The 23,703-nt window shown below is 43.0% G+C and overlaps 1 protein-coding gene across 1 annotated transcript in view; it reads left to right on the top strand.

The window, feature by feature from the left end:
• Window positions 1-23,703, top strand: part of LOC126273231 (odorant receptor Or1-like) — a 597,605-nt gene that overhangs the window by 518,595 nt on the left and 55,307 nt on the right. Inside the window, exon 3 of the mRNA XM_049976775.1 lies at window positions 13,202-13,584. Within this exon, the coding sequence (XP_049832732.1) occupies window positions 13,202-13,584 (383 nt within the window). The remainder of the gene's footprint in view (window positions 1-13,201; window positions 13,585-23,703) is intronic.

Consider the following 23,703-nt stretch of genomic DNA (forward strand, 5'->3'; position numbering starts at 1 on the left):
TTTGCAGCATGTTCAGTATATCCATTTATTTGGTTGACCGAATCACCATGAACAAGTTGCCTCGGCTACCCAGTTTATACATTCAACTTTATTTATAATCACAAAAATAAAATCACATAACTGCCACCAACACAGAACTGCCAACATGCAGGATGCAGAAATTTAAATAGGAAGTGTTCCTTTCCATTGGAGCTACTCTATTACGCTATCTGTTTGTTGAAAACGTCGTGCAGTGCAAAAGAAAAAGGTATAACCGTTTGTCTCTCATAAGTATTGAACTGGCTATATGCATTATCCCACAGCGCTGTGGAATGCAGAAGTTTTAGAGGTGGTGTCCTTTACTTCACGGATTTCTTTAAACATTGTCGTAGCTGAAGGAATTTAGTTTCGTCTTAAATCGTCTCAATGAGCAATGTTTACAGACATCTCAAATAGGAAAAAGGCCATTATCCAGGTACTAAGGTTGTAAAACAAAGTTCCCACAGTTTGTGTCAGGTTGATCTTTTCGTCTGACAGTACTGCGCCAGTATTTTGTCTATGAGGTATAACTATTAGTGTTGCTGTAGCTGTGGGAATCATTGGTTGAAAATGAGTTTAACACCAATGGATACAGTACTGCTAAATATTCTAAATGATTACTAACCTAAGTCTGAGTTCATCCGCAAACTGAGGCGAATCTATAATATTGAAGCTAGACTGTGTATCCTTGTCTTCCTTGAGTGGGCATTGGAAGGCGTTTACACACAAGTATACAGTACTATGTATACTTCGAACGCTATAGTTAACGTTGCTCTCATGAACTACGGTTGTTTTTGAATTCTTATGGGTCTTTAGCGTGCAATATGTGTTGTAGATACAGTCTTAGAGCAAAAAATTGACCGCCGAGTCGTTCACGTAAGGTGGGCAATACAGTCCTCTCAGAACCCTATGTCCGGCAATATGCTCGATCTAGCAACATTGTAGACTGCGGCACTTCCCAGAGCAAGTCTTGACTTCAGTCTTAGTACTTCATTCTTAACTACGACCGTAGTCTGGAGGTAAAACGCGGGACTACCTAATACGACGTCTGGTAACTAAAGGCACACGTCGACAAAGTTTTTATCGCCCCTTTCCTTTCGGTGCTGAAGCTATGAGTGTAATTCAAGCGAATCTACAATATTTTTCGCTTTCTGTCACACTGGTAATAACAGTTTGGTCCAACAATGTTTTGGCGAAAGATTTCTGTGTGACCATCTGCCTCTGAACACCGCATGCATCTGAGTTCTCTGGGACCCGTTTACTGCCTACCGGTGGGGGCTGAGGCACTGCATTGTCTCGCCTTCTGCCGACAACGTCTGTTCCACTCCGCACTCTCGACCATGTAAAATGCTTTAATGTTGTTGAGTGGTGACCCATAAAATCGGTCTACGAATTGTTCAAATGGCTCTGAGCACTATGGGACTTAACGTCTTTGGTCATCAGTCCCCTAGAACTTAGAACTACTTAAACCTAACTAACCTAAGGACATCCCACACATCCATGCCCAGGATTCGAACCTGTGATGGTAGCGGTCACGCGGTTCCAGACTGAAGCGCCTACGATCTGTGTTTCACTCTTGATAGCAAAGGAGGCACAAAACCGTTTTTATTTTATGATTATTTTATTGCACTAGAATGCACTACATCAATGTGGCACAGAATTAATTTCGTTGTTTCTGATCCAGTGCACTAGAATTAAAGCGTCAGATTCTGTTCTTTTTCCTTTCATGGGGGGGGGTTCGTCAAATAATTTATTATTGTCATGGATTCATATGTGTTAGTCAAGGCACAGAGAGTAAATGCAATTTAATGTGTTTGATTTCTTTCTTTGATTGTCTATGATAAATGGATGCAAAAGATTGTGTCAATACCTATCAAAACTTGCTCTATAGCTACTCAGGCAAATTGCTTGTTTTGAGGTCTATACCTTAAATAATAGAGAAGTGAACGCTGTTCACAAGTGATATTTAAAATATTCATTCCTAATTGCTACTGTGGAAATTTAGCATAGAGGCCCCACAGTAATCAAGAGATTCATTTCCTTCATACTTATCACCCTGGCATGTGAGTCTTAAGTGAAGAACAATATTGAAATTCGTATCGCTGATGGTCGATTCGAATTTCTTCAGAGACGCTGGTATTGCGAAGCAGCTTGGCTGTCAGAAAGCCAAGATCTATGACCTTTAACACAAGTTAATGAGTCGAGCTACCAAGAGGATTTGATGTGTAAAGGTTTTCTTCCTATTTCGATACAGAATTTTTTCTGGAATTTCGCAACTCCATGAAATATATCAGAAAAAAAGCTCGCATACGCTGGCCCCTACCATGGTTAGAACTGACGACTGATTGAGCCGTTCTGACCCAAGACTGGCGGTGTCACCGGGCTGCCTATACGCCACTCTCATCATGGTATTTGTCGCTCAGCCTCACAACGTATCGTGAAAGATAATAAAAGTTGTCACTTACGTGAAGAATAGCATTTCTTTATGCAAAAAATTGAATTTTCTGTCTCAGTGTCTTAGTATACATGAGGATTATATAGCACGAGTCATTCGAATGGAAAGGGAATATCAAGTGAATGTAGCGAGTCAATTCGGTACCATACTCGGAAGTGATTGCACAGTCACAGTGTTGCCTAATGTTTGTGACGATTTTGCCAATTCTCAGCTGTGCTAGGAGCAGGTCAGTAGCTCATGTCATAGGAGGGTATGGAGAGGAGGTGCGGGGTTTGGTTAATATGTAGCGTTTTCTCCTACCAGTTGTGTCAAACATTCAGGTGTATAATCTTCCATCACGATTACAGTTTCCTACAAAATATATACGGATGCAACACTTACCTTGTTACTTTGTAACACAATATTATTTCAGTACAATAAAAAGTCTTTGGAAATCACTTATGCTGATGATAAATGGCCCGTTTGGGTCAGGCATATTGTATACAGAAGTAGAAGGGAGAGCACCACTAAATTCTAATTCGTATGCATTGTATACACACGAAAATTACTGTTACAGTGTATTATGGAGCCCAACGAGTGAATTGTGTTTTTTCCGGTGAGAAAGAGCACTAGCAAACAGTCTTCGCTACATTAGGCTACTTAATCTGGTGTCACTCTGAGCTAGAATTAATGTTCAGTGAGTAAGTGTAAGGTCATTGAGTCGGATGCGAGTTTTGCAACTGTGAAATACTTTCCTACATTATGGAAGCGAATATTAAATCTGAAATAATATAGCGAAAATTTTGTACTTGGATTCTTAGAATGAAAATCTTTCTGTTTATTGCAAAGGATATCAATTGATTTTCTAAAACGTTGTCTGGCATACACAACTTGACAGAGGTCATGTCGACCAAATCATATGGAAGAACTGACAGCGACGAATATCGGATGGCAGTAAGATCTCTTGTCTTTTGGTTTGGCAGTAAACGATAGCCATTTTTAGAAGCAGGTAAATGAAGAAAGGCAGCGCGTTTTTGTTACCAAGTAACGTTTTCATCAATTAATTTAGTTTTAATGTAATCTACGAGTAATAACTGATGATTGATATTAACATGAAAAGGATTCCGTAGACAGGGAAAGAACCTGTTCTTGAGAAACTACTTCCATAGTGACCAAAAGGCATCACATGATGTTCAAGTACAGTGTTCCAGCAGCGGTATGAAGGAAATGATAGTAATAATGACGGTAATAATCCAATTATCCGGTAACTTCACACTTCCCAGTGGATTTTCTTAAACTAGGAAATATGCTCAATTTGTGAAAATTACAAAATGGCTTCACATCGAGCCTATGATGCCTAGAAGAGTCTTTACATCCTGCTGACATGAGAATAGCATAATCTCCGCTTCAGAAGCTTGCTTCTATTTAACCATTTAATAGACTCGCGTTTTTTCCACCGTAACTAATTTTGTAAGCTAAGCACATCATCTGTTACAGCACACTCCTGGGGCTGGGAAATGTGGCCACAATGGTCTGACGGAACGAACTATCACAGGTGCATTGCGTGGGTTCAGGCATTTACTTTTAAGAGGCACAAACAGATTTACTTTACCCCTGGTAACATCAAGAGAAATACTTTATAAACCAGAATACGCATTAAACATCACATTCCTTCATTACCAACCGGGCAGAGTCGGTTTACGTTGGGAAATGACATAGCGGAAGTCATGGTAAAAAAAGAAATATAGTCGCCAGTAAACTTACTTACATTAGAAAATTTTATTTTATTTGATGAACCGATAGTCATTTAAAGGAATAGGGCTCTTATTTTACTTGTGCTTGATTGAACTGGAGACGTTGAAAAAATTGGTACTGGTCTGTGATTCGAATCCGTATCTCCTCTTCCGAGGATCTGAATCTCTCGGAACAGTATAGTTCCATCCTTTCGTTCCTTTTCTGAAGACCGCAATCTCCTCCAAAGGTAAGTATGTGGGTCCGAATCCTGATACAGTACAAAAATATTCATAATTTCATTTCAAGCCCTATCACGTGCACACCATTCTGTTAGTGAAAATTAACTTACATTTTTAATGTCTGTTCATGTGTTGCCAACAATCGCAACAGGTGTTGTTTCTGGTCAAACATGTACACATCTTACTTAAGCAATATTCGTGGATGCACGGTAGGTGTGCAGTTCGATTGTCTCTTAGGCGCAAAACTTTGTATCCTTATTTTAGATTCAAACACCTAGCAGCTGGTAAGAAAAACCGATACGAAAAATTTGATTTTACTTAGTTACGATCCGATGACGTGCTGGGTTCGTTTTTCCGTCACAGAACTTCACATCATGCACTTCATCTTTAAATGCACGCACACTTTGTTGCTTCAGAATAGAGGTATATCACACATCTTTCGTGGTTAATTAACAGGGAAGAAAGAGTCTTGATAGAAGTCCCGGTTTATTACAAAAATTGTCGTCTTTTATTTTCAAGTTTAGATTTAGTTACTGGTGTTGGCAAACACTTCGGTAATTCATGACTCTTCATGGCTAGTAACCAATATGATATGGTTATATTAGATTACACTAATTAATTCTTGTTTCATAAATCATGAATACGGTATTTCGTAATGACGTGGAACTTATGATTGTCATTAAAAGTTTCTTTACATACCATGATTCAATATCTTTACCATTTTCTGTCCTCTCTCTCTTTCGTTCTTTTTGATTTCTCTCTCTCTCTCTCTCTCTCTCTCTCTCTCTCTCTCTCTCTCTGTCTGTCTCTCTCTCACACACACACACACACACACACACACACACACACACACACACACACACACACACATAATTTTTTTAATTTTTATTTGTTTGTTGTGCTCGACTATCGGCGAGGCACGAAAATGTCTGTGAATGAGTTTCTTAGTTTTGAATACACTTATGAAAGAAATATAAAAAAAAACTATGAGAGTTACTGATTTATGATGCTTAGTTTGCAGTCAGGTCTTCGTAATATTAGTAACGACGCTCCAGTGCCTAAACCTGGTTACAGAAATGCGAATCAGACGCATTACGTATTCCAGGCCGTAGCAGCCGCGACATGGAGACACCGGCTATGGTCACTTCCCAGCCCGCTGTAGGATCACATCAGTTCGTCTTCTTCCTGCTGGTATTGTAACTGAGATTTGGCAACAAGAGAATGTATGTTTGGCAACTCTGTGATCGACGAATTACTCCCAGGTGTGCATGGAATTAAGCCTCAAAGTTCACTTGATTTTACCTGTCATTTCCATTGAATAATCTGAGCTATAATCGCTTGAGGTGTACCAAAAGATTGTATATTTACGGTTTTCAGCCCAGAAAAGTCGTTGCACGTGGAAATCGCAACTAGTCTCGTCTTTTAAATAGCGTTTTAAAAGTTCTAGTCACTATTGGTCTCGTAAGAGGAAGCTGAGACACATATATCTTCGGCAGCTCTGTGGTAACGTGCTGACCTATAAAACAGCGTCTGTTATGGTTCGCAGTTCCAGTCTCACTGAGTACAGCGTTTTTATCCCTTCTGTGAAAGAGCTACAAGCAGTCAGATCAAACATCGATAAGGAAATCTCGAGAAAATTCTTTCGGCTCATAGTGCAATAGTGAAAAACTTACAACGCTGTACAACAGGTAACGCCTCATTCCGCTGCTGAGAATCAAATTTTTGGTTTCTAGGAATACATAACTTTATTCATGAAATACCACATTTGCATACATCTTGAGTATGACACAGCATACCAATTAAACACAGACCCAATCAAAATCCAAGTTAGTAGTATTTTACCAATTCGTGTCGATAGAGGCACGCTTGTGTACAGATACTCGGCTTTATTAAAACAGACTTTCGTCGTAAGGTTATTGTGGATTGTTTTATTACATTTCTTATAATACAGCTCCCAATTTTCGTAAGGCTTTCTTTAGTGTTGTTAAAACAATAGTAAACATGAGAGAGAAATTAATCATCAACGATATATGCGAATTCTCTGATGTTATCTGTAATAGTCTGTAAATACACATGCGGTTTATTGATTACATGCACGTAGAAAACTTGTTCTGAGTTAAAGCTCTCAAACAAGGTTTGAAGAAGAATAAAATGCCACTACCAGACGACAGCCAGTGTAAAAAATACTTTTCCGACGTATTTTGGCACGCTGCGCTCTACCCGTACATAATACAAAAGTTTCGAGATGCATCTACTGTCTGGCTGTCTGTTAAACCTGAAATGAACAAAATGTCGCAGAAGTTAGCCCTTTTTCCACATACGACTATTTTGGGTTCAAAAAATGGTTCAAATGGCTCTGAGCACTACGGGACTTAACTGCTCTGGTCATCAGTCACCTAGAACTTCGAACTACTTAAACCTAACTAACCTAAGGACATCACACACAACCATGCCCGAGGCAGGATTCGAACCTGCGACCGTAGCAGTCCCGCGGTGCCGGTCTGCGCGCCTAGAACCACTTTTTTTCCCTTTATTAAACCAACCATATATGTACATAAGCACAAAAACTAATACTGAAGTGCTGGAACTGATTCAACACGAAATGTATCCTACAATAGACTGAAGAATACATTTCAATATAGTGCCATTTGTAAGCTTACAAAATAGAACATTATAGTAAACTGAAAATAGCCTCTTTAGTCCAGTCAGAGACGTAGAACCGAAACGCAAACATCTATATAATTGATTGTCTTAACTGGAATGACAGTTCTGTCATTTGATTCATAACCGTCCAAAGCTCAAAGTCATTTGGAGCACACAAACGGATAACAAGAGATGCACAGGAACATAAATTAATGAAAACTTCATAATGAAGTTTATAACACCAATGAGAAGTCGGGAGTAGTCCTAGGATCTGGTATAACCCCTTATTCGTTGTGTATTTTGTTCGCTACATAGTCTTGCATGTGATTTGTGTGCTTACCGGCATCGAGAATTACCCTACGCCTTGTTTTTCAAAAATTATGTCTAACATGTTAGCAAACATCTTTCTGACCCACTAGACCACCGCGGCCGGCGACTATTTTGGGTTGAGAGGTGAAGGGAATTATGTTACAAGTTCCATTAGATTGGTAACTTTAGCAGACAGCATAATTGCGTTTTAAAAAATATAGCCGTGAATGTGCTCGGACTCGCGACATCTTATCTACCGTGCGCGATACTTACGAGTACCATTACGCTGCTAGCCGACACATAGGTGTATCAGCTCCAGAAGTAAAGGACAACACCTCCAAAACTGCTGCATTCCACAGCGCTGTGGGATAATGCATATGGCCAGTTCAAAACTTATGAGAGACAAACTTTTATACATTTTCTTTTGCGGTGGTCTCGCGGTTCTAGGCGCGCAGTCTGGAACCGTGAGACTGCTGCGGTCGCAGGTTCGAATCCTGCCACGGGCATGGATGTGTGTGATGTCCTTAGGTTAGTTAGGTTTAAGTAGTTCTAAGTTCTAGGGGACTAATGACCACAGCAGTTGAGTCCCATAGTGCTCAGAGCCATTTGAACCATTTTCTTTTGCACTGCACGACGTTTTAAACAAACAGATAGTGCAATAGAGTAGCTCCAATGGAAAGGAACACTTCCTATTTAAATTTCTGCATCCGGCATGTTGGCAGTTCTGTGTTGGTGGCAGTTACGTGATTTTATTTTTGTGATTATAAATAAAGTTGAATGTATAAACTGGGTAGCCGAGGCAGCTTCTTCATGGTGATTCGGTCAACCAAATAAATTGATTTACTGAACATGCTGCAAATTGATACAGGGAGCCTGTGTGTCAGAATTCTCAGCCAGTGTGGCACAACAGCGTTAAGATACAAAAATGAGCCACAGAGGAGAGGATTTGGTGGTCTGTTGGGCTGATGAAAGGTTCATTTATCTATGGTCTGGGTTCGATTCCGACTTTTGTCAGTGATTTTAGATAGGGAGAGACAGATTCCATTCTCTTCTAACTACACCAAGTGAATAAGATATAATGGCATTGTGGTCTGAAATTTACATTAGAAATGATATTCCCTCTCTACCAAGTAGACGTTAGGTTGAGCCACAATCAAGTCTGGAGTGGCGACATGTAGAAACTCTATCACCAGTAACCTTTCTTATACTAGTTATTTATTTCTAGTGACGATACAAACGCTATGTAGGCTCACAGAACACTTATTCCATCTTTTCTCTGAGCTTCTGTATGTCGATAAAATTGGTTCTGAACTGGGAATGCAACTCAGACCACCCTTAACGCGGAATTTGTTCCCTTCGTGACAATACAGCTCGGCTACAATTTGTTGTTTGTTCAAAATTGCAGATTCTTCAACATCTCCACATATTGCGCGTGAATGGATTCGAAACCTGGCCCGACACTAAAGATTTCATCTAGCATGAGAACACCTATCTGCTGGTGGATAATAATTTCGATTATTAATGTATTTTCATTCGTTGTCGACACTAACGAAATCTAACGTTTTTGACTCCCAGTGAGACAATGAACTATTTGCGAGAACACTGTAAGTTAAAGATGTTATTCCAAGCTGCTGTTGGAGAAAAAATCGGTAGCTGACATCTCTTTGCGTGTACTCAACAACGATATGTGTGGGGCTCTATTCCCAGTCAGCACTGAACTCTTCGTCATATTATTTCTAGTTCAAACATGCTCACATGTCGCTTCTGGTGCAACAAACCCATATTTAACGTTCGTTTTCTCCAGAATAAAACAGCGATAGGTGCCGGGTTGGACTCTTGGGAAGGAAAAAATTAATGTTTCGTCTTGTCTTTCAGTTAAAACATCCAGCTACTGCCGAGAAAATGCGAAATGTCACAGTAGATTGTGCTTCGATAGCTACCCGATTAGGTTCTGGGTTCGAATCCCTGTCCAACACAAAGCTTTACCTCACGGCATTTCAAATAAGTTACTTGTTAAGAAGCAATATTTAACATCTCTCGTAGTTCGTTAACAGGGACAATAGGTGCTGGGTAGGAATTCAGGTCTGTTAAAAATGTATGCGTTATGTAATTTAAAGTTGATATTTGTTAACTGATACTGTCTAAAATCCAGATATATCACTCTCTGTATGCCTAATGAGGTATGACTGTTAGTTTCCGTCAGTCAAGAAATCTTTGCTTAGTCTGCATGACCTCGGTTTGAATCCATATGCAGAACGAGATGGTTCGTCGTGTCATTTGAAGTTCATACATATTCTCAACTAGGTGCTCGTGAATAACTTAAAATTTTAATGTCATTTTGTGTTAATTAATAATTACGGGATGTTACCATGAAGAGGATGTCATGAATTCGATGAACTTACTACGTGCATTACCTATCTTACGTAATAATGAGAGTGCTGACATTTCAGGTATGTCATTTATTGTAATAAATGTTAGCTTACAAGCCTTAAGGACAGTCTCATCTGTGATAAGGTGATCCCTGATATTTGTAGTATCGTAGTATTACTTTACATCTTGAGTTATGCGATACAGAGCAGTGTTTTCTAGTGGTGACTTGTTGGAACCATTTTCAATAGTCGAACGACTGTACCAAGGAGCGATTAGAGGACCTGCTAGACAGCTGCGTTATGTGGGTTGCATGCGAATCAGGCGAAATGCAATTCAGGTCGTTCGCATACTTCTGAGCACGACTGTACTTGTCGCTGTCCCATGACTTTTGTCGCCTCAGTGTAGCACAGCAGGCATCACGCTACTGCACTGGGTGACGGTCGCTGTGTCACGTGTTGCCACCAGCTGGGCAGTGATGGAGACATCGGCCACGGCTCGGCCCTCGCCGCCTTAGCTGCAGAGTGCGTGGGACGTCGCCGACAGAGTAGTGGCGTTACGCCAGCGCTCGGTCACGCCGCACTGCGTCAGCATTGTGGATGTCATCCATACACACGCAGGAGGCCACTGGATGCCTTAACCACTCTGCCGCCGCTTGTATTGAATCTCGGAAGAAACCCGTAATAAAGCAATCTGCAAAGCACGAAACGATCTCTCTGACTGTGGCCTTCTTCACTCGAACCTCTACAGTTTCAACAGTTACATACCAATGCACTGGCCAACACGAATAGGAAGAGTCAGCGACTGATCCCACTACCATTAAACTTTCTCTAAGATAAACTACATGACTTAAGTATTTCATTATTTTTGGTCGACTAGAAGTTAAAAATGTTGATTATTATTACTGGGTAAGGGTTACTGGGACTTGTTTTTATAAAATAATTCCTTTGAAATATGTTAAAATAAATAAACGATTTTACGTTTATTTATATTAATTTCCCAATTATAAGGGTTACTCAGATTCACACTCAGAACACCTTACATACGAAGTACTTCTTCGTTCTTGATATGTGCAGGGCAGATACACCTCTTCCAAGAAGTGGAAGCCTTGATGTACTTACGTTATTTGCTTATGCTGCAAAAGTAACAGCGTCCTTTCTTTGGCAGATTATCCACAGCTGCATGTGCCACTTTCCTTGGCGGCTCTGTAATGGTGTTTCCTCTGCATATAGCACTTTGATGTTGATTACACTCATACCCAAAAGCTGATAACGCTGTAGTTTAGTTTGAGCGTAGGCCTACAGCATTTTTTGATATCGTCTTTTCATGGTGAGATCGCAAAGTTCCAGAACAAGATTTTTCAGGTACCGCTTTCTTCCAAAACTCTTTGTCAGGTGATTCTTTGCCCTACGTTGTCTGTATCTTCAGGTTCAACATACGAATTATATTCTACAATGCCAATCAAGTTGAAAAACATCACCATTGCCCATCGACCAGTTGCTCGACGACGGCTGTGCGTTGTTATACACTTATCGAATGTATCCACTCCAGTCTTTGTACAGTTGTAGAACAGGATAATGTCTGGCTTCTGTTCCATCACATTCATGTCGTGATGTTGACAATAATGTAACAACCTTTCCTTTCTTAGGCACGTAACTGACTAAAGTGGCGTCATCACAAAAGGCAAACTGGACTGTTCCCGGTGTAACTCTTTTTAGAGAAACAGGACGGAGTTCTGTAGCAGCATAAACTCTCCTTGTTCTGTCTATAGACTCCACAGTTGAAAACAATGCCAATTGCTGACACAATGTCTTCCCTTTAAAATGGTTTCGAATTTTTCACGAAAATATCTTCAGATGATTCCCTAAGATTGCCTAGCTTTCGGTTCGGATACATCGACATGTTATCCAAGATGTTACCATCAAGATTCATGAGAGAAGGTTTACCTGGTATATCAGGTTTTATCCCCAGTTTAGTCCCTTATTGGGTCCTCATTACGTTAACAGCACACCACATCCTCTGGTTACCGTAAGGATCTCTCTTCCATATCATACCTGATGGGCCGCCATGTCTTTTTCAAGGTGATCAATTTGTGCTTCGGCTTCCTTGTTGCTTGAATATCTATAAAAATCTGAGTGCAGAACCGAACACTAGAACACAAGACACTCATCTACCGAGACTGACATCCTTACATACTCCAAAATATCTACAAAAAGTAATAAAAATCAATACATACCCTGTTCATTTTCATCCAACTCGCTGCTGTCAGAAACTTCTTGATATGGAAATTCCACGACCACACCTCCAGTTTCTAACAACCCTACCACAACAAAGATCAAATTTTAATAATGATTGTGGTATTTCTCACGCTGCTAAATACTGCATTTTCGGGCAACAACAAAGTTATTATGTGGCAGGTGTCATTAGAGCACAGTTAATAAAGTCATTTCATGTAATAATGAATAAACTAGGCACTCATCTTTTTGTCTTTCTCACGCTGGTCTCGTTGTAAAATCATGGCTCAATCGTCAAAAATCTAGGTGGTGATGATTCCAAGCTCGGATGCAAAGAAGCCTAGGTTTTATTATGCGATATTCAAAAGTTTTATAGATGTGTTTCACAAACCAATCTTGAAGATTATACTTTTGCAGGACAATGGTGATGTAAAAAAGTAATCAGCACTCCAAATTTAAGTTACACTTCTCTTTTATTGCTTTTGTTGCAATGGCACGTAACACACAAAACATCACTTCACGATACAAAACATACTTGAAAACATCTTCCCCACTGTTAAAGTTCACATTTTATAAGCTGACGACAATATGCGTCTTTCCAACATGACGTCCAAGACTTGACTCTCTAAAGGTCCGACTCTCTAGCAACTAACTGCTTACGCGCCCAAAAATCAAGAGTTACAAGTACATCATAGATCATAGTGACAAAAGGATGAATACACATACGAATAATATCATTGCAATATAAACACATCGATGTATCAAAGTACCTCTACATTAATGAAATCAAATGTGAAGGTAGTCTCAGAAATATGTTAACCACTTTACAGAAACACAGTAGTATTGTTGGTATCGAGAGGTTCAGGTGAGCTGCCGTAATGGTTACGTAATTCAAGTACCATTACAAGTTTCACTGATTGGCCTTTCGCATAGTTCCCCAACTAAATTCACTGTATTAATTCTCAAGCAACTTCCTTCTTTCCTCATCTGTCAGTTTCACCTTTTCTTACATTCTGTCAGTATGCTTAAACTCGCCACACTGTTTACCGTTTGACTGCAGTGGAGATTGTTGAGCTGCTACACCTCCAGTTACAACAATCGCTATAACACAACAATGAATGTAAACCGAAAGCTCTCCTTATTATCAACTGTAGCAGTAATCCGCACCATTGTTGAGCAGCTGTTGGCGCTATCCCAGCCGTGCTTCCGCCTTGTGCCGGCAGGTGAACGCGGTGGCGGCGGCGCTGGCGTGGTCGGTGCAGCCGCTGATCTCGGGCGCCGACCGCCGTCTGCCGCTGCCCGCGTGGCTGCCTTTCGACGCGACGGCGTCGCCCTACTACGAGGCGGTGTACGTCGGCCAGGCGTTGAGCCTGCTGCTCGTGCCGCAGATCTCGCTCTGCCTCAACATCTGCTACTTCGCGCTCATGCTGCACCTCGCCGCCGAGCTCGCCATCCTGCGCGACAACGTAGCCGTCGTGGGCTGGCGGCGGCCCTCCAAGGAGGCGGCCTTTCAGGCCGAACGACAAGCCGTCGACCGCGAATTCGCCGCCGCGCCGGAGAACCGCCTGTTGGAGGACAACGTCCGCCACCACCAGCTCATCATACGGTGAGGTCGAGTCGCATCTCTGGGCCGCCGCGAGACTCTCTTAGGGCTGCTTTCGACATAGGGTCCCCTGTTCAGACTGTGCTTCTACTGTGCTCCTGCCGTGTCGCGTCGCTTGCATTCCCATATAACATACTATGTGCGACCTGCATTCAGTCACCAATCGCGCAAATAGACTTATTAGGTTTTATTGAGAAGAAGAAAATTTGGAATTTGTGGCAAGTTCCTATGAGACCAAACTGCTGAGATCTTCGGTCCCTGCCGGCCGCGGTGGCCGAGCGGTTCTAGACGCTTCAGTCCGTAACTGCGCTTCTGCCATGATTGCAGGTACGAATCCTGCCTTGGGCATGGATGTGTGTGATGTCCTTAGGTTAGTTAGGTCTAAGTAGTTCTAAGTTCTAGGGGACTGATGACATTCGATGTTAAAGCCCGTCTCACAGGGAGCAAGATTCCCTGTAAGTTTCCTTTCTGGCTCGCGCGACGGCTACCTTGCGGGCTCCATCGTCTGCTAGCGGGCTGCCTTGCTGGGAACCTTGTAAGATTTCCAGGATAGGTCCGGTGCTATTTTTCTTGTAAGGTTCCCTGCGTGCTACCTGCGTTGGCCAATCATGAGACTTTTCGTGACGTCAGACGCGGAAAGCTTGGGCGGCAAGCCTTTGTTGATAGTCGCTTTTCTGCTGTTGTGAGGTGCGGGAAGGAAGTTCTTATAATTATTAAATAATGGCACTGTAGTGGTCCAAGGAAGCGATTGAAGCATTGATATGTACGTATAAGGAAGAACATTGTCTGTACGTCGTGAAAAGCGCAAACTATTATAATAAACAATTGCGTGCAGAATCACTCGAAAGAGTTGCAAGTGCCGCGTGTCTTGTTCGACCATATCCATCCCTACGTATAAAATTTGCAAAGGATGTACGATCTATCCTATAAATAAAGTCGTATATTATAGTCATTATTGGTATATTCATAAAGTCAAACGGTACTGAAATGGTGATACTTTTCAAACAAAAGTAGGTGTTATGCGAACTAACCTCACCTTTTTATGAAGCATGGAGGGCACACCTTTGCCGGCGTTTCTCGTCTTAATCCAGTTTTTCGTCCATTCTTTCTTTCTTCTTCTCTCATTAGCATGCATTTCTGCATCATTTAGCACCAAAACAGCTAATAACACCAGTTTGCTCTGAACATCTGTAACTGAAGCAGCCATCTTCGTTCGATACAACATGCAGGCGATCACAACACAACTAGCTGCCGATATTGCACCGTGGGAGAGCTTCGGCATGGAAGATAGCCGGCTGCTTTCTCTGCAAGCCGGCAGGCATGCACGCCATCTCGCAAACTTGCGGCGAACCTTGCTCCGTGTGAGACGGGCTTAAGTCCCATAGTGTCCAGAGCCATTTCAATCATTTCTTCGGTCCCTAGGCCTACACACTACTTAATCTAACTTAAACTGACTTACGTTATAGACAACACACACCGTGGCCGAGGAAGGACTCGAAATTTCGATGGGGCAAGTCGCGCGAACCGTGGCAAGGCTCCCAAGACCGCGCGGCTATCCCGCACGGCAAGAAGAAGTAAAGAGTGAGAAAGAAAGAAACGTCGTTAGTGCGTTCCCCTTTCTTCACAACTAAAAAAGAAAATGGGAGAATTCTACACGAAATTTAATAAGCTCGCAGATGATCCTTCTATATTTGTTAAGTATCACACCAAACAGCCAAAGAAACTGGGACAGCTGCCTAAAATCTTGTAGGGCCCCCGCCAGCACGCGGAAGTGCAGCAACAAAAAGTGGCATGAACTCGACTAATGTCTGAAGTAGTGCTCGAGGGATCTGACACAATGAATAGTGTGCAGGGCTGTCCATAAATCCGTAGCACTACGGGGGGGGGGCGGGGGGGGGGGGGGGGAAGAGGATGGAGATTTCTTCTGAACAACACGTTGCTAGGCATCCCAGATATGCTCAGTAATGTTCATGTCTGGGGTTTGGTGGCCGGCGGAAGTGTGTAAGCTCAGAAGAGTGTTCCTCGACCCACTCTGTAACAATTTTGTCCTGACCGAATTGCCCAAGCCCATAGGAATGCACAATGGACATCAATGACCAGACAGGATGTTTCCGTAAGTGTCACCTGTGAGAGTAGTGTCTACACGTATCAGAGGTCCCACATCATTCCAACTGCACACGCCCAAAAGTCCCCTGCTGTGACTACAAAGGCTTTCCGGGTGTAATAATTGATAATATTCTTCTCTGGTGTGCAGCCGGACCATAACGTCTTCATGACACAATATTTCCGTGGTCCATCTGGCCGCCATCTTCAGGTGAGAGCGCTGGTACACGACCTCGCCGGAACTTTTGACTACCCAGCGCAAGCGGCGGCCCCTATATAGGCCGCAGAAGACCCACAACGCGTGCGCGAGAAGGTGCCGTAACTGCCCTCTAGCGCAAGTAAACATATCGTGCCGCCAGTGGTGGAAACAGGCTAAATCGAGATCTCGCTATAAAAAATTAAAATAAAATTTAAATATTTTATTCAGACGATCGAAACACAGACCGTTGTTTTTTAATGTCTGATAACACCGGGTCCCAAGTCTTGCATAAAAGATAAAGTCCCAATAGCGAGATGCAGGGGCAACCATTTGTGTCTCGTCATATAGCATTCTTTGCCCCTCGGTGAGGCAGTGCTCCGCCACTGCAGATTTCTCAGGTTGAAGCAGCCGTGTGTGCCGCTGGTGCTCAACACATCGGTCCTGAATGGTCCGGATTGTCTGACCAGTATAAACCCTCCCACAGTGGCAAGGGATCTTGTACACACCGGGCTGCCTCAAACCCAAGTCATCCTTAACAGAGCCAAGAAGCGCTCTAATCTTGTCTGGCGGACGAAAAATACGATATGATATCTTTTCAGAATTCTTCCTATCTTCGAGGAAATGCTCCCAGCAAAAGGCAGAAAAGCCACCGATTTGCAGGTATCTTCTGGTGGTTCAGGCGAAGGTCCAAACTGGAAAGCGCGACGGATCTGTTTATCTATATAGCCATTCTGCTTGAACACAACCTTAAGATGGTCCAATTCTTGTGATAAGCTTTCTCCATCTGAAATGGCATAAGCCCTTCTCACCAACGTCCGCAGGATCCCCGTACGCTGCAACGATGGATGACAGCTAGAAGCATGCAGGTAACGGTCCGTGTGCGTAGGCTTTCGATAAACACTGTGTCCCAGTGTCCCGTCATCCTTTCAGCACACCAGAACATCCAGAAACGGAAGCTTTCGATCACATCTCCATGGTAAACTTGATGCTAGGATGCAGGGAATTAAAATGACCTAGGAGGCGGTCAAGAACTTCTCTCCCATGAGGCCACACTATATAAGTATCGTCAACGTACCTCCAGAAACAGGTTGGTTTTAAGGACTCCGTCTTCAGCGCCCTGTCCTCAAAATCTTCCATAATAAGATTGGCGACTACTGGGGATAATGGGCCCCCCATAGCCACTCCGTCAGTCTGGTCAAAATATTTGTCATTGAATAAAAAGTACGTCTACGTCAGTTCATGGCGACAAAGCTTGGTTGTTTCCTCGTCCAGTTTCTCTCCAATTAAATGCAAGGATTCTTCCAGAGGAACCCGTGTAAAAAGCGACATGACATCAAAGCTCACAAGCAAATCCCAGGGACTAAGAGACAAGGACTTCAATCTCTGAATAAACAGCATAGAATTGGGAATGTGATGTTCGCATTTACCGACGTGAGGGCCAAGAGCAGATGCTAAATACTTGGCTAGATTGTAGGTAGGAGCACCCAAATTACTCACGATTGGACGAAGCGAGACCCCTTTCTTATGAATCTTGGGTAGACCGTATAATCTCGGTAGCAAGGCAGCACCAGGACGAAGTCTTTTGAGAACGTCGTCAGGTAAAGAAGTATTCTTCAGCAGAGAAAGCGTCTTCCGTTTTATCCGTTCAGTTGGGTCGTCCTGCAATGTTCTGTATGCTGAGTCCTCAAGTAAGAGATCCATCGTTCCAAGATAGTCATCACAGAAGAACCGTTGCATTGCCTTTGTACGCTGGTAGATCAGATCTTCGTCTTCTCTAATGGACCGGACGGTTGCCCTTTCGCGAAAGGAGAGGTTACTCCGTGGAGGCGGCGCTCGCCGCAATGTATGTGAGACCTCTTGCCTAATCTCTTCGGCTTGGTCCTCCGAAAAGTTGGACACTGCTTGGTCGACTGCGCAGATGAATTCGGTAATAGGCACATTCCTCGTTGTAGGGGCAAAATTCAGACCTTTATCCAACACTGACAGCCTGGCGTCGTCCAGTTCTTCACTCGTGAGGTTAATCACTGCCGTCATCAGAGATCATGGGTCGAGAACAAAGCCGTTGAAACTTCGAAGACTGTTTCCTAACGGCGCTCCTATGCGTCCAATCTGATAGTGCCCAAGAAGAACTATCCATCCATTCCCAGGATGCATCCGACAGCAGCGACGATAACTCCAAGTGCAAGAAAAGTAAATCCTCGGATATGAGATCCAGTTGTCTTCGAGTGTAGCGAATGCGCCCCTTCACTAAGACGAAACTGGCACGCTTCTTGATGTTGTTGGCTGTTTTCGTATCAATAAAATGCACAAATCTAGCAAACTTAGGTATTACTCTTCCATCGCGACATCTCAGCAAAAAAGGCGTGTGCACTCAGCAACTTGCCTTTCTTCTTACGAAGTTTATCAAACTTCTTCACAAGTTCCACCATCTCCTCCCCGTAGAGGCTTCTGATGTGACTACGAAGGCTTCCCGGGCGTAATAATTGATAAGATTAGAGCGCTTCTTGGCTCTGTTAAGGATGACTTGGGTTTGAGGAAGCCCGGTGTGTACAAGATCCCTTGCCACTGTGGGAAGGTTTATATAGGTCAGACAATCCGGACCATTCAGGACCGTTGTGTTGAGCAGAAAATTTCATAACAGCGGGAACTTACAATGTAGAAGTTGTGTTTACTTCCAGACATAGAATGGTTGTCACTAACATTTCTGGCCCCTGGGGAAGCTTTTACAACAAGAATCACAGCAAATACATTACTTATAGTAAATAACATGAACCTTGCTGTTGATGGGAAGGCTCGCATGTCTCAGCTATACAGATAGACTTTGGTGCAACCACGATTCAGGGGTATCTGCTGAGAGGCTGCACAGTCGTATGGCTGGCCAGAGTGACCGAGCGGTTCTAGGCGCTACAGTCTGGAACCGCGCGACCGCTACGGTCGCAGGTTCGAATCCAGGGATGTATATGATGTCCTTAGGTTAGTTAGTTTTAAGTAGTTCTAAGTTCTAGGGGACTGATGACCTCAGAAGTTAAGTGCCATAGTGCTCAGAGCCATTTGAACAAGCGTATGGTTCCTCAAGATGGGCAGTAGCCTTTTCAGTAATTTCACGGGCGACAGTCTCGATGATTGACTGATCTGGCCTTGTAACGTCCATCGAAACGGCCTTCCTGTGCTGGCATTGCGATCGGCTGAAAGCAAGGGAGGACTACAGCTGTAAATTTTCCCTAGGGCATGCAGCTTTACTGTATGATTAAATGGTGATGGCGTCCTCTTTGGTAGAATATCCCGGAGGTAAAATAGCCCCCATTTGGACCTCCGGGCGGTGACTGCTCAGGAAAATGTTATCTTCAGGAGAAACAAAACTGGCGTTCTATGAATTGGAGTGTGGAGTTCCATTAATCGAGCAGATAGGTTAGAAAATTTAAAAATGGAAATGGATAGGCTACAGTTAGATATCGTGGAAATTAGTGAAGTTCGGTAGGTAGAACACGACTTCTGGTCAAGAGAATGCAGGATTACAAATACAAAATTTAACAGGGGTAATGGGGGAGTAGGTTTAATAATGAATAGGAAATAGGAATGCGGCTAAGCTACTATAAACAGTATAGTGAACGCATTATTGTAGTCAAGACAAACACCAGTCCCCCAGCCACCACAGAGTACAAATTTAAATGCCAAATAACTCCACAGATGATGAAGTGATTGAAGAAATATGTGATGAGGTAAAAGAAATCATTCAGAAAGTTAAGAGATACGAAAATTTAATAGTGATGAGTGACTGGAATTCTATACTCGGAAAAGGAAGAGAAGGAGAAATTATAGGTGAATACTGACTGGGGAAGGGGGAGGGAGGAATAATAAAAGACTAAGCCGTCTGTTAAAATTTTGCACAGGACGCAGTTTAATTATAGCTAAAACGTGGTTTAAGAATGATGTATAAAGGTTGTACACATGGAAGACACCTGGAGAAGGTTCAAATGGCTCTAAGCCCTATGGGACTTAGCACCTGAGGTCATCAGTCACCTATACTTATAACTACTTAAACCTATCTAACCTAAGGACGTCACAAACATCCACGCAGGCAGGCAGGCAGGCAGGCAGGATTCGAATCTGCGACCGTAGCAGCAACGCAGTTCTGGACTGAAACGCATAGAGCCGCTCGGCCACAGCGTCTGGCAGACCTGGAGGCACTGGAAGGTTTCAGGTCGATTATGTGGTGGTAAGATGAAGATTTAGGAACTGAATTTAAAATTGTAAAACATTTCCAGGAGAAGATGTAGATTCTGACCAAAATTTATTGATTATGAACTGGCAGGGTATTAAGGAGATTGCATCTGGATAAGTTGAAAGAACCAGAGGTTGTAGAGGGTTTCAGAGCGATCTTTAGCAACGATTGACAAGAACAGGGGAAAGCAATACAGCAGAAGACGACTGGGTAGCTCTGAGAGAGGAGGAGGAGAAAAGTGTTTAACGTTCCGTTGACAACGAGGTCATCAGAGACGGGGCACAAGCTCGGATCATGGCGGGATGAGGAAGGAAATCAGCCGTGCCCTTTCCAAGGAACTACTCCAGCATTTGTCTGAAACGATTTAGGAAAATCACGGAAAACCTAAATCAAGATGGCCAGACGCGGGTCTGAACCGTCGTCCTTCCGATTGCGAGTCCACTGTGCTAACCACTTGGCACCTTGCTCGGCCTTTGAGAGATGAAATAGTGAGGGCAGCAAAGCATCAAACAGGTAAAAAGACAAGGCCAAATAGAAATCCTTGGATAACACAGGGGATATTAAATTTATTTGACGAAAGGAGAAAACAAAAAATTCGGTATGTGAAGCAGGCGAAAAGGAGTACAAACGTCTAAAATATTTGATCGACAGAAAGTGCAAATTGGCTGAGCAGGAATGGCTAGAGGACAAATGTAACAATTTAGAAACATATATCACTAGAGGAAAGATGGATGCCGTCTACAGGAACATTAAAGAGGCCTTTGAAGAAAAGAGAAGCAGTTAGATGAACATCAAGAGCACCAATGGAAAACCAATCCTAAGCAAAGAAAACCTGAAAGGTGGAAGGAATATATAGATGGTCTATACAAGAAAGATGAATTTGCAGGCAATACTACAGAAACAGAGAGGAGGTAGATGAAGACGAGATGGGAGACATTATACTGGGAGAGGAATTTGAGAGAACACTGAAAGACATAAGTTGAAATAAGGCCTGGGGAGTGCACGACAGTGTCAGAACTGTGATACCTTTGGGAGAACCAGAAATCACAAAACTCATTCATCTGGTGTGCAAGATGTATGAGACTGGCCAAATACCATCAGACTTCAAGAAGAATATAATAATTCCAAGGAAAGCAGGCGCTGATAGGTGTGAATATTACCGAAGTTTAATAAATGTTATAGTAATACCATTTCTTTACAGAAGGATGGAAAAACTGGTATAAGCTGACCGCAGGGAAGATAAGTTTGGATCCCGGAGAAATGTAGGAACACGAAGGTAATATTGACCCTATGACTTATCTTAGAAGACAGGATAATTAAATGCAAACCTGCGTTTGTAGCGTTTGTAGACGAAGAGTAAGCTTATGACAATGTTGGCTGGAATGTTTTCTTTGTGGTGCTTAAGGTAGCAGGAGTAAAATATAGGGATCTAAATGCTACACTACTGGCCATTAAAATTGCTGCACCAAGAAGAAATGCAGATGATAAACGAGTATTCATTGGACAAATATATTATGCTAGAACTGACATGTGATTACATTTTCACGCAATTTGGGTGCATAAATCTTGAGAAATCAGTACCCAGAACCACCACGTCTGGCGGTAATAACGGCCTTGATATGCCTGGGCATTGAGTCAAACACAGCTTGGATGGCTGGATGGCGTGTACAGGCACAGCTGTCCATGCAGCTTCAACACTATACCACAGTTCATCAAGAGTGGCGACTGGCGTACTGTGACGAGCCAGTTGCTCGGCCACCATTCAGCAGACGTTTTGAATTGGTGAGAGATCTGGAGAATGTGTTGGCCAGGACAGGAGTCGAAGATTTTCTGTATCCAGAAAGGGCCGTACATGGCCTGCAACATGTGGTCGTGCATTATCCTGCTGAAATGTAGGGATTTTGCAGGGATCGAATGAAGGGCAGAGCCACGGGTAGTAACACATCTGAAATGTAACGACCACTGTTCAAAGTGCCGTCAGGTTCACCGAGATGTCGCCAAACACGGATGCGACCATTATGATGCTGTAAACAGAACCTGACGTTTTCCCATTCGTGCACACAGGTTCGTCGTTGAGTACACCATCGCAGGCGCTCCTGTCTGTGATGCAGTGTCACGGGTAACTGCAGCCATGGTCTCCGAGCTGATAGTCCATGCTGCTGCAAACGCCGTCGAACTTTTCGTGCAGATGGTTGTTATCTTGTAAACGTCTCCATCTGTTGACTCAGGGGCCGAGACGTGGCTGCACGATCCGTTACAGCCATACAGATAAGAAGCCTGTCATCTAGGCTGCTAGTGATACGAGGCCATTGGGATCCAGCACGGCGTTCCGTATTACCCTCCTGAACCCACCGATTCCATATTCTGCTAACAGTCATTGGATTTCGACCAACGCGAGCAGCAATGTCGCGATACGATAAACCGCAGTCGCGATAGGCTACAATCCTACCTTTATCAAAGTCGGAAACGTGATGGTACGCATTTCTTCTCCTTACACGAGGCATCACAACAAGTTTTCACCAGGCAATGCCGGTCACCTGTTGTTTGTTTATGAAGAAATCGATTGGAAACTTTCCTCATGTCAACACGTAGAGGTATCGCCACCGGCGCCAACCTTGTGTGAATGCTCTGAAAAGCTAATCATTTTCATATCACAGCATCTTCTTCCTGTCGGTTTAATTTCGCATCTGTAGCACGTCATCTTCGTGGTGTAGCAACAGAAGAAGTTGGAAGCGTAGCTGAATGGAATGGATAGTGAGTTTAAAGGAGGATATAAGATGAACATCAACAAAAGCAACTCAATGGTAAGGAAATTTAGTCGAACTAAGTCAAGTTATACTGAAGGCATTACATTAGGAAATGAGACGCTTAAAGCAGTAGACGAGTTTTCCTAATTGGGCATCAAAATAACTTATGATGAGCGATGTAGAGAAGATATAAAATGTAGGCTCTCAATGGAAGAAAAAGCGTTCGAGAATAAGACAAATGTGTTAACATCGAATATACACTCATGCTCATAATTTAGGATAATTATAGCATGTGGTGGCACACCACGTGGCACTACACAAAATTGGCGCTAATAGCATAGGCACATAGGGAACACACACGTCACAGATCTGTAAGTCCACGGTATTGGTGATAACTTGAGAAAACCGTCCCGAAACACATGTGCTTCAAAAGCCACTGTTTCGTGCGCATGTACCCCGACATCAATATGGGATACTATCCCCATGCACACATACACAGCACGCACAACAGGTTAGCATACTCTGTATCAGGTGGTCGAGCACCTGCTGGAGTATAGTCTGTTACAGTTCCTCTCTCAAAGACATGCAGGGGTGTACATGCACCAATACCACCAAAGGATGACCTTCATACAGGTCCCTTTCATTAAGGGGTTGGTATCTAGTTCCTGGTTCAGACTATACCTGGACTCGTCCGTTAACATAACCTGGGACCTCTGTTCCAATGACCATGTTCTGTGTTCTCGACACCAGGCTTTACGGGCTCTCCTGTGACCAGGGTCAGTGGAACGCACCTTGCTGGTCTCCGGGTGTATAAACACCATGTCTGTTCAGTCGTCTGTAGACTGTGTGTC

This window comes from Schistocerca gregaria, chromosome 5 (genome assembly GCF_023897955.1).
Source record: "Schistocerca gregaria isolate iqSchGreg1 chromosome 5, iqSchGreg1.2, whole genome shotgun sequence".
Lineage (NCBI taxonomy): Eukaryota > Metazoa > Arthropoda > Insecta > Orthoptera > Acrididae > Schistocerca > Schistocerca gregaria.